The sequence below is a fragment of the Amaranthus tricolor genome, chromosome 10 (genome assembly GCF_026212465.1).
Source record: "Amaranthus tricolor cultivar Red isolate AtriRed21 chromosome 10, ASM2621246v1, whole genome shotgun sequence".
Lineage (NCBI taxonomy): Eukaryota > Viridiplantae > Streptophyta > Magnoliopsida > Caryophyllales > Amaranthaceae > Amaranthus > Amaranthus tricolor.
The window spans coordinates 4,395,925-4,408,618 of NC_080056.1; the positions used below are offsets into that span (position 1 = coordinate 4,395,925).

A 12,694-nucleotide genomic window follows, 5' to 3' on the forward strand; every position below is an offset into this window, starting at 1 on the left:
AGTTAGTCTGTTATTCATTGACCCAAATTTTTTTAATATTCCAATTTAAAATTAAAAGGTACCCAAATCTCAATATAAATACATCCACCTATTCCCTTTTCATCATTTTCAACTATGAAAATGCTCCATACTTTTTCTTTTACTAATCCACAATAACTAATTTCCCCACCAATATCTTCTCACTTTCTATACTTTTCCTAATTCATTATTATTTATCTTGTTCACTTTTATTATTCTTTGACCAAAAAATTTCAAACCCATAATAATAATCTCCTTATAAGCTATTATTTGTTTAATTTTAAGTACAACGTCCATCATATTCTTTTACGTTTACATATTTGGTAAGAATGTCACAATTCAGGCATTCAAGAAATGTATGGACATGGATGACGATGAAGATGATATCCATCGTACTACTAATTTTAACGCTTGACAGAGTTAAAGGGACCCAGATCCAGACCCAAACCCAGACCCAGAACCGGAATGAGAACCCGAATCAGAATCAGAAAACAGGGATGGAGAGACAACATCGATTATTAGTGGATACAGATGTTGATACTGACGATTTCTTTGCTCTTCTTTACCTTTTAAAGCTCAACAGATCTCAGTTTGACATAAAGGTACGTAATAACAAATACTCCATATTTACTATATTTACTTATTCCGTTATGAAATACTAACTATATTAAGGTTATAAGATAATTTTTATCGTGATTAATTTATAAGAAAAAAAATAGTCCAGTAAAATTTTGTTTGAATTAACTGTTAATATTTTATAATTTTAAGTTGTTTTTTGTTTTTTAAATATAAAATAAGCATTTTTATTAGAGGTTTAGTTAATGACAATTTTTTATAGAGAATTTAACCTATATATTAACTTTGTCCCTTAATTAAATATAGGAAAAAAAAAGTTTTTTTTTTTAATAATTAGAAGAAAGTTTAACGTGCGGATGAGATTAAATAAATGTTATATTATTATCCAAAAATATAAATAATATTTCGGAAAATGAATGAAATGGACTTAAATACTTCAATTAGAAATAGCCAAGCTTTTTTTAAACATAAATAAATATCATCAATTACAAGTTTACAGCATCAACAATCCAGTAATAATCCACATGCCTCACGCCCTTACCTCTCTTAGTGTAGTTTTAAAGAGCAGTTTAAATTGAATGTAAATATTTAAATGGAAGTAAAAATTAAAATAGAAAAATAAAGTTAGTCTGGTATATGATTAAAAGAATTTGATTGTTAAAGAAATCGAAAATTTCATTTGAAGTAATGAAAAATAGATAAAATAGCAAGTACATCCGTCATATCGGAGACTTGGTGTATAAATTTACCCTTAGAGAAGGTGGGAGAATACTTTCCTCCAAATGAGGAAAATTATTATCTTATTATTGATGTTTTTTTAATTTACTTTCATTTTATTTCTTTTATAATTATTTCAATTACTTCATCTATACAACTATTGCTTACTTTTATTTCATTAGCATGATTTTTTTTACTCCTTAAATATTTACCATCAATTCAAGCAAACACTTTTAATTTAATTTTCAATTAAATATGTTCATAATTTATTTATTTTTGAGTATACATTGTGTCTGGATGTTTAAAATGGGTTTAAATTCCTAATCTACTTATCGCTTTCTTAACTTGTCCACGTATATATTTTTTTAAAACTTGTTTTCCACGGATATTTATTTTAATATTGATACATTAAATCCTACTCACCTAGTTGTCCTACATAAGATCTATAGAAACGGTCAATACAAGTATAATTGGTAACGTAAGGACGTTAGTTTGGGGTAGAACTATAGAAGTAAGTGTAGACGGCAAATTATGATGTACCATTTGTAATTTTGTATCATACTTATTATTAAATTGATCAATCATAAAACGTGTGTTGGATATTTATTAATTTTTATTATTATTTTATTGATTTTAAATTAATTGTAATATTAGAAAAATGATACTATTTATTCATCACTTTTAATTTGTGACTAATTTTCTATAGGTTAAAATATAGTCAAGTGAGATCTTGTTTGATTCATCTCATTACAAAGATTATTAATTTTAAATTTTAATATTTTTTTATTATACATAATTAGAGATACTAAAACTTAAATTAATATATTAGACTGTGCAAAAAATAAAAGTAATATTCATTGTCTTACTGAGACAAATGACATATTGACATGGTGGGTGGACTTATCTGTCATTTGTACTATTTGGCTTATTTCCCAGAAGTATATTGGAGTATTGAACTAAAATAATCATTTTGTCTCGTTTTTTTGAATAGGTGATTTTTAAGTTACAACTTAAAATTTTGTATATCCTTCATTTTTTTGTCCGCTTCTTTTAAATTTTTTCATTTTAGAAGAAAAAAATTAAAATATGATTTTTGACGTATATATTGAAGACATGATATATTCATGTGGGATCTTGTTAGATTCGTCTTGATTTAAAAAATCTTATTATAATTTTTACAGTTTTTTATAATGCATTTTAAGAAATATCGAGATTTAAAATTTGTTTTGAAATGCATGCAAAAAGTAAAGTAGACAAACAAAAAGAAACATAGGTGGCACATAAAATAATTTTTTGTAATTTTGTATCATATCATTAAATATAGATGTTCCGATTAAAAATAATGGCATGTAATAAAAAATAATGAAGTAACATTAGAAACGGATTAATATGGTTGGTTTTGATTTTAACTCAGTATTTTCTGATATTCTCAAGTTGGAGGATTCTTTGGCCGCTCTCTCCTTTATAGGTATGAGTTGTCGCCTTTCTTCCCTTTCCAGACCTTAATCATAGTTTTCTAGAGATACACTAAATATGATGATAATGATGATTATTTTTAAGTTACGTGTCAAAATTTTAAAGTTATGACTCTTTAAATTATATGGTCACATAATTACATAAACACACTTTTTATTTAGCATTTAATCACAATTTTAAATTTACCCTTTTTTCTATGTGCTCCTATCACCTTAGATCCATTAAAAATGCTCAATAATAATAAACAACAAATCGTGTATGAGACCATCTCATCGTGAGACGTGTCCATATAAGCAGCCTAAACATTGAATAGTTATGATTTTAGAGATAAAATTAATGCAATTGAAAAGATAACCAACAGTTATAGCTTTTGAGTTAATTTATATTAAACCGTTTCATTATGACACGGTCTTAATAAAGAAATTGTCAATAATAAAGTATAAAACAAAATAAAATACTAATAAAAGTGCAAATTTCTATGAAAGGAAAAGCGAAAAGAATACATATAAATTTCTTAAACTAAAAAAAATAAAAGAACGGTAAGTTAGACCGATGAAGACGTGTTTAATTTGCCTTTCATCATCGCGTGGTGCCCTGGTGGGAAGTCAGTAAAATACAGCAAACTATATATTTTCTCCCATCTATAATAAATGTAAGTTTGTAACATTCTTCATTTACCCTTAATTTATGAATAATTTTTAATCTATAAGTTAAAACATAGTTAAATATATTTTTTTTAATTCATTTCAATTAAAACTTTTTTATTATACTTTTATAATTTTTTATTATACTTAATTAGAGAAATTTTTATACATAATTAGAGAAATTAAAAATTATTATTATCATTAAATAGAGGGAGTATGCATTATACACTAACGGTCTGTTTGGAAGATGATGATAAATGAAGGTAATGGGAATAAAAAAACTAGTGTAATTTTTGATTAAAAAAACTCTTGACTATCTTGATGATTATGCTTGTCCAACTTCAATCATCTAATTTTTTTCACAAAATTCATTCCAATGCATTACCATTGGAAGAGATGATATTAGGTGTTAATAGAAATTTGAAAACAAAAAAATTTTTTTGTGATCAAAGTATTATTACCATGGAAATAATTTGAAACTTTTGATTAAATTTTATACTATAAATTATTCTCATTACCACCATTTAATACCATTAACTAAACGGGCCGTATTACATTATTCCGCTGCAAAAGTTTTGGAATGGAGGAATTACGTATGAGCAAGCTTTTATTTTTCTTTGTACTTTATTTGACATATTAATTGAGTCATACTTAATTTTAAATAATCAGTTTAATTTTAAACACCTTTGACACCATAAGGGAATACAAATTATACTTCACTTAAGCCATTAGGCCTGACACTAATTTGTTGATTTCAATTTTAAGTAATATCAATAATTTTAAACAAAATTTTAAGTAATACAAATAATTTAAAAGACCTTTGACACCATAAGGGAATACAAATAATTTAATCTTGTACTTATTCACTGCGAATCTTATTTCTAGTAATCTGTATGTATTTACTCTTAATATATCTAATTATCTGAACCACCATAGCCTTACCCCTTCATTCTTACAATAAGTATGCTCTGAAAAAATTCATATTTAAAATGCGATTATAAAAAATAACTAATAAATAAGATTACATAGCGGATAAGTGAGAGATTGAATTATTTTTATCAAATTTTCGTTTTGTTTATAGTAATTTTGATTTATATATTCTCAGCAGTCTCTTTGACTAAATTGCTGATGCCCTCTCTTTAGAGGAGTATGAGTATGCTTTTATAAGTCATTTACCTTCGATTTCTACTACTTGGGGAGATATACTCAATATGGTGGTATGACATAGTATATTATAGTATACTAGTATATAAACCCGTGCCCGATTTTTTAGTATAAATTAATATAATGAATCTAAATTTTAATAAATGATAAAATTTTGAATTATCATTATCTTATTCAGATGATTTTTTTATTACTAATTAACAAATTAGCATGTATATAATCCAATTAGGGTAAATTTTGATTACTATGTATGCAAAAAATCTAAAATGCTAATTGTTTTTACCATGTATTGCAAATTAATATTACAAGACAAAAGTATTGCTGGATTTTAATGCATCTACTTACAAAATATTGCAAATCAAGCATACACTTTCCTTACTTAAGGAATCAATTATTCCTAGATTTTAATGTATTAATTATAAAATTATTGCAAATCAATTATAAAATTTTCTTATTTAATGTAAGATTACATGTTGTATCTAAATTGCTTAGTAAGCAATCTATTCTAATCAAATTAATCCAAATATTATAATCATTCTTATCGTGATAATTGTTATTTTGCTTTAACTTTATTAGAATATACGATAATTCTTAACGGTTAGCTTTTTAACTTAGTTAACCTTTTTAAGTTAACCCAAAACATATAAAAATGCAGGGAGTAACAATAAATGCCAACGCATGGACAAATAGTGGACATGCAGTAAATCAAATGTATGACATGCTTTATATGATGGGTCGTGATGATATTCCAGTTGGTGTTGGAGGTGACGGTGGAATTTCATATGATGGTACCATTTTTCCTAATGTTGGTGGTTATCATCCTATTATTGAACAGGTTTTTTTTTATCTCTAAATATCCTATTACTTTAACTAATTTTACCTGACTCGAGTCGTTTTTGACATTTTAAAAGCTCTGAGCAAAATATAAATTGTGGGTTCCTAAAATCTAAAATTACGTTCTATTATGTTTTCGTATTTGTAATACAAATTTATTATTCAATACAAACCGATAGTACAAATTTATTATTCAATACCTGTTAAAGGCCCTGAGCAAAATATACTAGTATATCTTAATCATTCAATACAAGCTGATAATAAAAATTTATTAACCAATTTATCTAAGTATCTTTTAAAAAATAGATTGAAAATGATTTCATATTAAATTTTAATATTGTTCCTATCAATTTAATTTTGATACACAATACATAGATTCTCTCATTTTAATATTAACCATATAGCAAAAATATAAAGCCCCATATAAATCGGAACCCTGAGCAGTAGCTCATACTGCTCGTCCATGTAGCCGGCCTTGCAACTCCTTAAATCACAAAATGATGACGTTATTTCTTCGAGATGGAGGGAGTAAACCATAAAAATATCTAAAGTATAATTGTGTGATGCAGGGAATGACAACTACAGGATATTGCCGATATAGGCAAGCCATTCCTCTAGGTCAAGGTGGACGTTTAGATATTGACACTAACTATGGCGTCCGTAAAGCTTTTCTTCCACAGGTAAAACCACAACGGACAAACTAAACACCTTAACAATGATCCATATGATTATCTCTCTTCTTAGTTGTTACTCAAACTCTTTCATGTAATCTTAGTTTTAAAAAGCTCGCCTAGGCTATCTCTTGGGTGGATGATGGGCTATGCGCTTAGATCCAGACCCTAGATCCGTCAGACCCTAAGGATCTGGATCCGAATTTAAATTTTTCAGACCCCTTAAATTTGGGTCCGGTTCTGGTCCAATTTAAAAAACTAGGGTCTGGATTTGAGTCTAGTTGGACCCGACTTATATCCGACCTATGCCCATTCCTACATACAAGAATCTGACCTAACTCAGTATTTGAAGTAAAATGAAAAGACTACTATGTTACAAAAATACAACTTATATATGAAAATTCCATGTGTTATCAGGGAAGGAGAAGATATGCGCCTCTTCATCAACCAACAGCTCAAGAAGTGATGATTAATGTTATATCAGAAGGTCCCACAACAGTATTTCTAATAGGTGCACATACAAATCTTGCACTATTTCTAATGCATAATCCTCAACTAAAGAAGAATTTGGAACATATTTACATGATGGGAGGTGGTGTAAGATCCAAGAATCCAACTGGTTGCTGCCCAAAAAACAGTTCAACATCATGTAAGCCAGAACAGTGTGGTGATCATGGCAATGTGTTCACTGATTACACCAGTAATCCTTATGCTGAGTTTAATATGTTTGGAGATCCATTTGCAGCTTATCAGGTTCTTTTCCTACATTAGTTCTTTTCATTCGTTGCACGAACATTTTTTTCTGAAGATTTTTCTCGAGATGAGGGACTTTTTAGCAACATTCTCCTTTATGGGTATGGGTTGTCGCCTTCCTTCTCTTCCAAGACCCTGATCATAATTTTCTATGAGTAGGATACACTGGGTACGATGATGATGATAGGTTCTCAGTATCTAGTGTGGCATAATATGATAGCAAGGGTATGTTCGACGTAAGTAGCTGTGAGGTAACTGTTAACCTTTTAAGTAGCGGTTAGTTATAGATTGTTATAGCTTATAGTTGTATAATTGTAGATGTTAGATATTTGATTGTGTAATTAGCTGTAAACTATTAAGGTTCGGTAAAAGTAAGGGTAAGGTTTTGTATGTTTGATCCTTCAAGCCCCGTCTTGGTAGGAGCCACTTAATGGGATTGGGGTAATGAAATATAAAAAAATCTTTAAAAAGCTACCTTTGATTTTATAACGCGAGAAATTGTTACGTTCTGAAAAAACAACTAAACGTTACTCAGGCTCAGTGACATAGATTCAAAAGTAGTGTTTTAGCGTTATCAAACTACTAACTACAAACTGCTACACTGAACACACCTAAATTATAAACATCTATCTGCCTAAATTCAGCTGATTAAATGGACAACATATAGGTAATTCACTCAGGAGTTCCAATCACATTAGTACCCTTGGATGCAACCAATACAATCCCAATAACAGAAAACTTCTTTAAAGCATTTGAGAAGAATCAAAAGACATATGAGGCTCAATACTGCTTCCAATCTTTGAAGTTGGCTCGCGATACTTGGTTCAACGGCCAATTTTATTCAGTAAGTTCGTTTTTCATTCTAACTAATTTAAGTGTCACAATTCAATTGACTAAGGCCTACAACTATATACTCGAGAATCATGGATTGACTAATGGTTGAAGGCTTTCCCTTTCAGACTAACAAGAGTCAGATTATCACCACAAAACGATAATTTCCCCTATATACTTGTATATTTTGCAGAGCTATTTCATGTGGGACTCATTCATGGCGGGTGTAGCAGTCTCGATCATGAGAAATGATCAACCTCACGGAAGCGGAGAAAACGAATTTGCTGAGATGGAATTCATGAACATCACTGTTCGCACTTCTAATAAACCTTACGGAATATCAGATGGTTCAAATCCTTTCTTTGACGGACGAAAGACTCCCAAGTTTCACCTAGACAAACATGGGGTGCATAGCGGCCATGTCCAGAGGTCTCTTCGCGATCCTTTTTGTGTTGATAAGAATGGAAAAGGAAGATGCAAAGTAAACTTTTCTGCATTGTTTTGTTATTCACACTCCTTAGTTGTCCATTTCGATTACGAGCTTATGTGTTTGTAACTACTAATTGATTACAGGATGGCTATACTGAGGAGACATCCGGTCCTGAAGGTGTGAAAGTTCTTGTTGCTACAAGAGCTAAACCTAACAAGGATCCAACTAGCCCTCTTGATAGAGAATTTTTTATAAATTTCTTGGATGTAAGTTTCTCACAAAGTTAGTATTATGCAGGGGTGTTCAACGGGCCGAATCCTCATTTTGAGTCCTTATTCGGCACATTTTTAGAAGGGTTTTGTAAGGGCCGGGTTGAAAATGGGTCGGGCGAAAAATGGGTTGTACTGTAATTAAAATGAAGCGGGCTATAAAAAACGTTTAATAAGGGTCGAAAACGGGTCTTTGTAAATAACATAATTGGTGAATCATTTAATTATTAGAAATGACAATGCCAATGGGGATTACTAACATATTTTCAATTTAATTATTATAAATGATAATTTAATTGTCATAAATTGATAAACGGGGTTTAAAATATTTTTCAATAACAAAAATGGGCCGGGTCGTGCCGAGAAAGCCCATATTAAGTTTAAAAGGCCCTTATCCAACTCAACCCATATTTACTTAAGCTCGGCCTGGCTCGACCCTTATCCAGCCCATTGAACACCCCTAGTATTGTGATTTGGTTATAAATTATCTACGTTATCTGGACTTTTAATACTCATGAGTCATGTCTGAGTCGATTACGTGTTCAAGTGTCCGACTTGACAATTTAATACTTTTAATCAAAATTGATGTGTGCAAGTGTCATACTCATGTCCAACGTAATGTATTATTCAAGAGTCAAGGAGTATGTTTGGTTGTTGATTTATCTAAATTATGTAGGTTTTGAATCATCCACATCAATCAGGGAAATTCAATTTCACTACCCAATTTCCTCACTACAAGGAAGTGCTATACAAGCCACATTTTGGAGCTAGAAAGCTCGGACGAACCGTCATCTTTGATATGGATATGAGTGCAGGAGACTTCCTTGCTCTTTTCTATCTCCTTAAGGTTCCTATTGAAATTCTTCACCTCAAGGTAATTTCAACTTGTAATAAAATTTCGAAAAAAATTATACTATGGTCGAATTTAAGTGGTTAAAAATCGATATCAAATATCATTTTTTCAGGCAATATTTATAACTCCGACGGGATGGGCTAATGCCGCAACAATAGATGTGGTATATGACTTACTACACATGATGGGACGAGATGACATACAAGTTGGTCTTGGCGATGTTTTTGCCCGAAACCAGTCTGATCCCTCGTTTTCTGCTGTTGGGGACTGCAAATATGTGAAGTCTATCCCTCAAGGAAGTGGTGGATTTTTGGACTCCGATACCCTTTATGGCCTTGCTAGAGATTTGCCGCGCAGCTCAAGAAGGTACTCCGTGATCCACCTATACAATACAAGTAGTTCAATGGAGCGGGTCAACCCAACGGGTCAAGTGTTGGATCACATTTTAACGGGTTATTAGCGGGTCGGGGCATTAACGGTCCTTGGTGTTAAAGGTCGGGTCGGATAATTATAAGTATTCATTACGAAAAAAAATTTACTGCTTTTTTTTAATGAATTTATTATACACATAAGTAGGTCGACCCAACGGGCCATATGTGTAATAAAAAAACTATTTTATGAACTTTTTAAAAAGGGGGTCAAAGTGGGTCGGATTTAAACGGGCTTTGACCCGCCCGACCCATTTAGCATTTGACATAACCCGGCCCATTTAAAATTTTGACCTGACCCGGCCGTTAAACACCTCTAAATACAAGTTGCTATTTTTAACTTTGTAGATGCTGACTGAAATAAAGCAGCTATAGACTAAAAGATGTATTTGACATTGAGTTCAGGTACACAGCTGAAAACTCGGTAAAGTTTGGAGCACCGCGTGACACTGAGCACCTTGAACTACGACAACCTCTAGTACTCGAGATATGGAACAATATTACAAAAACAAGCAACCCAAACATGAAAGTTACCATATTGACAAACGGGCCATTAACCACCCTATCTAAAATACTTTCTTCGGACAAAAGGGCGATGTCTAAGATTCAGGTATGTTAATGTTACTATCAGTTGGAGGTTTTTAACATGGCGGATCGACCCAATAGATTAAGGGTCGAGTAACATTTTAACGGGTCAATAGCGGGCTAATAACGGTGCGAGCGATTAACGGGCCTTAGTGTAAAAGTCGGACCGGGTAGGGTTGGATAATTATAGGAATTGGTTACGAAAATGTTTTACGCCTTTTTTATTTTTATTTTATATGATATAATTATATACATGGGTGGGTTGACCCAACGGGCCATAGAATAGAATAAAAAAACTATTATATGAACTTCTATCAAATGGATCGGGTTTAAACGGGCTTTGACCCACCTCAACCCGGCTCATTTTAAATTTTTCCCGATCCGACCCGACCCATTTAAAATTTTTCCCGACCCGACCCATTGAACACCTCTATCATCGGTAACAATGCATAACATAGAAAATCTCAATAGGACTGAGGAGTATGCTTTCCGAATTCTTACATGCTAGACTGTTGCTAACAACCTTATGTGATTTATCAGGATGTGTTTGTTTTAGGAGGACACATAAATTTTGGTGCTTTAAGTCAAAAGGGAAACCTATTTACAGTGCCATCAAACAAATATGGTGAATTCAATATGTATCTTGATCCTTTATCTGCCAAGACAGTGATTGAATCAAAGCTTCCTATTACACTTATTACTTTGAAAGCTCAGAAGAAGGTTAGCTCTTTTCCGTCTTTATTGGAAACGCTTTCTAGGGCAAATAAGACCCCAGAATCTCGCTTTACACAACAGTTGATCTCCAAGTTGCTCAGTTTGCAGAAACAACATGGGCGATATCAGCATGTGGTACGATACTATGTTTCTTTCGTTCAATCTAATATTCTCTTTGTTCCTTTGATTTTACTACACTACCCAAATTGCAGTGAGAGCTTCTAGACTAGTATAGTAAATTCAAAAGTATAGAGAGTGTGTTGCATACATCCGTTATGGTTATCATAATTCTAATTCAGATCTACGATTCTACGATCTAAAAACAGACAAGTGATTCAAGCCTTAAATATGATCTTAATAATGACGGGATCGTACGATCTTATTAAGATTAAGAATATAGGTGATAGTATCATTAACACGATTTTGCAATTCTACGACCCAATAATCCGATCCCTGAAGGGGTAGTGTCAATCATAAAAAATATTCTTATATTCTAGATTTTACTTGCATATAAATATAAGTTAAAAAAATATATCAACATTATGATTATGAAAATTCAGTAATTATTGATTTGCAGTTTATTAATTAAATCTTGTTTACGGCTTCAACCTTTATAGAACTAAAATGAACAAATATGACTTATGATCAATTATAATATAGCATATCAAGACATATTTGTAAGATTTTATGATCCTACGATCCGATTTTATTAATTTCAATCCTATTCCATTATCGATCTTGGGTATAATCTCAATTCTAACAACCTTGCATTCGACCCTTTAAGTCTTGCTCAGATAGAAGTCAATCTATATTACTCAAACTCTTCATTTTGCTTAACGTACCCATGTCCGATCCTTAATGCTCGGACATTGGTGTGACATTTAGACACTTCATTTTAGGCATAAAATTGAATATTTAGACGTATCCGAAACTTAGATACGTACCAGTATCTGAATCCAAGTAACATAGAAGTCGGTTAATGACATTGAGATGATAAAGCGTTCTTAATAGGATGTTGTTAATGCAGGACATGTTCCTAGGAGAGATCCTGGGTGCAGTAATATTGGGTGATCATAATTCATCTCTAAAAGCAAGTTTTGAAGTGAAGCCAATCAAAGTAATAATAACAGGCAAAGAAGAAACAGATGGACAAATGGTAGTGGATACTAAAGATGGAACACCCATAAGAATACTCAAAAGTTTTGATGAAATGGCATATTATGATTTATTGGCAAATCATATAGGAGATAAGAAGCAATCTGCAGTGGTGGGAAGCTTTTCTGAACAAAAAAGAATATGGAGTAGGACTACTTCTACATAAGAATCTCATTAACTTATAATTTTCTTTTAAGTTTTTTTAGAAAATGATAGGATTGTTGTATTCAATCATTTGTTTGAAGAGGGACTAAAAATATATAATAATTTTTAATATTGTGTTTATTTACTTTTTATTATATTCAACTAGAGATCTTTAAAACATTTTTATATGATATAAGTAAGCAAAAACATGGACACCATCCGAATTTATAGCAAGCTGTAAATCCTAATTCGAAATTGACCCAATAACCCATATGAAAACCTCCAATTCAATCATGTTAGATAAGTATTGAAGTATTGTATGTGCATTATTTGAGGAGTAGATTACAACAATGGGTTGCTCCAAACAAAAGAAAAAAAAATATATGATGCAAATTTAATAAGACGGAGAAAATATATGATTTTATTGACATA

General features: G+C 31.2%; 1 protein-coding gene across 1 annotated transcript; it reads left to right on the plus strand.

Annotated features, from left to right (window-relative positions):
• Window positions 1-107: 107 nt before the first annotated feature.
• On the plus strand, window positions 108-12,448 carry LOC130825780 (nucleoside hydrolase 3-like). The gene is made up of 12 exons (XM_057691187.1): window positions 108-620; window positions 5,251-5,430; window positions 5,999-6,109; window positions 6,518-6,853; window positions 7,521-7,697; window positions 7,878-8,165; window positions 8,258-8,380; window positions 9,060-9,257; window positions 9,349-9,602; window positions 10,070-10,274; window positions 10,790-11,098; window positions 11,991-12,448. Exons 1-12 carry the CDS (start codon window positions 348-350, stop codon window positions 12,282-12,284), a joined length of 2,748 nt encoding a protein of 915 aa, XP_057547170.1. The 5' UTR covers window positions 108-347; the 3' UTR covers window positions 12,285-12,448.
• The last annotated feature ends 246 nt before the right edge of the window (window positions 12,449-12,694 follow it).

Bases quoted from the DNA above. Each gene is read 5' to 3' on its own strand.
- LOC130825780 (XM_057691187.1), top strand. From the start codon at position 348: ATGTCACAATTCAGGCATTCAAGAAATGTATGGACATGGATGACGATG. The intron at 7,698-7,877 runs GTAAGTTCGTTT...TATATTTTGCAG, and splicing joins TCAACGGCCAATTTTATTCA to AGCTATTTCATGTGGGACTC. The intron at 11,099-11,990 runs GTACGATACTAT...TTGTTAATGCAG, and splicing joins ATGGGCGATATCAGCATGTG to GACATGTTCCTAGGAGAGAT.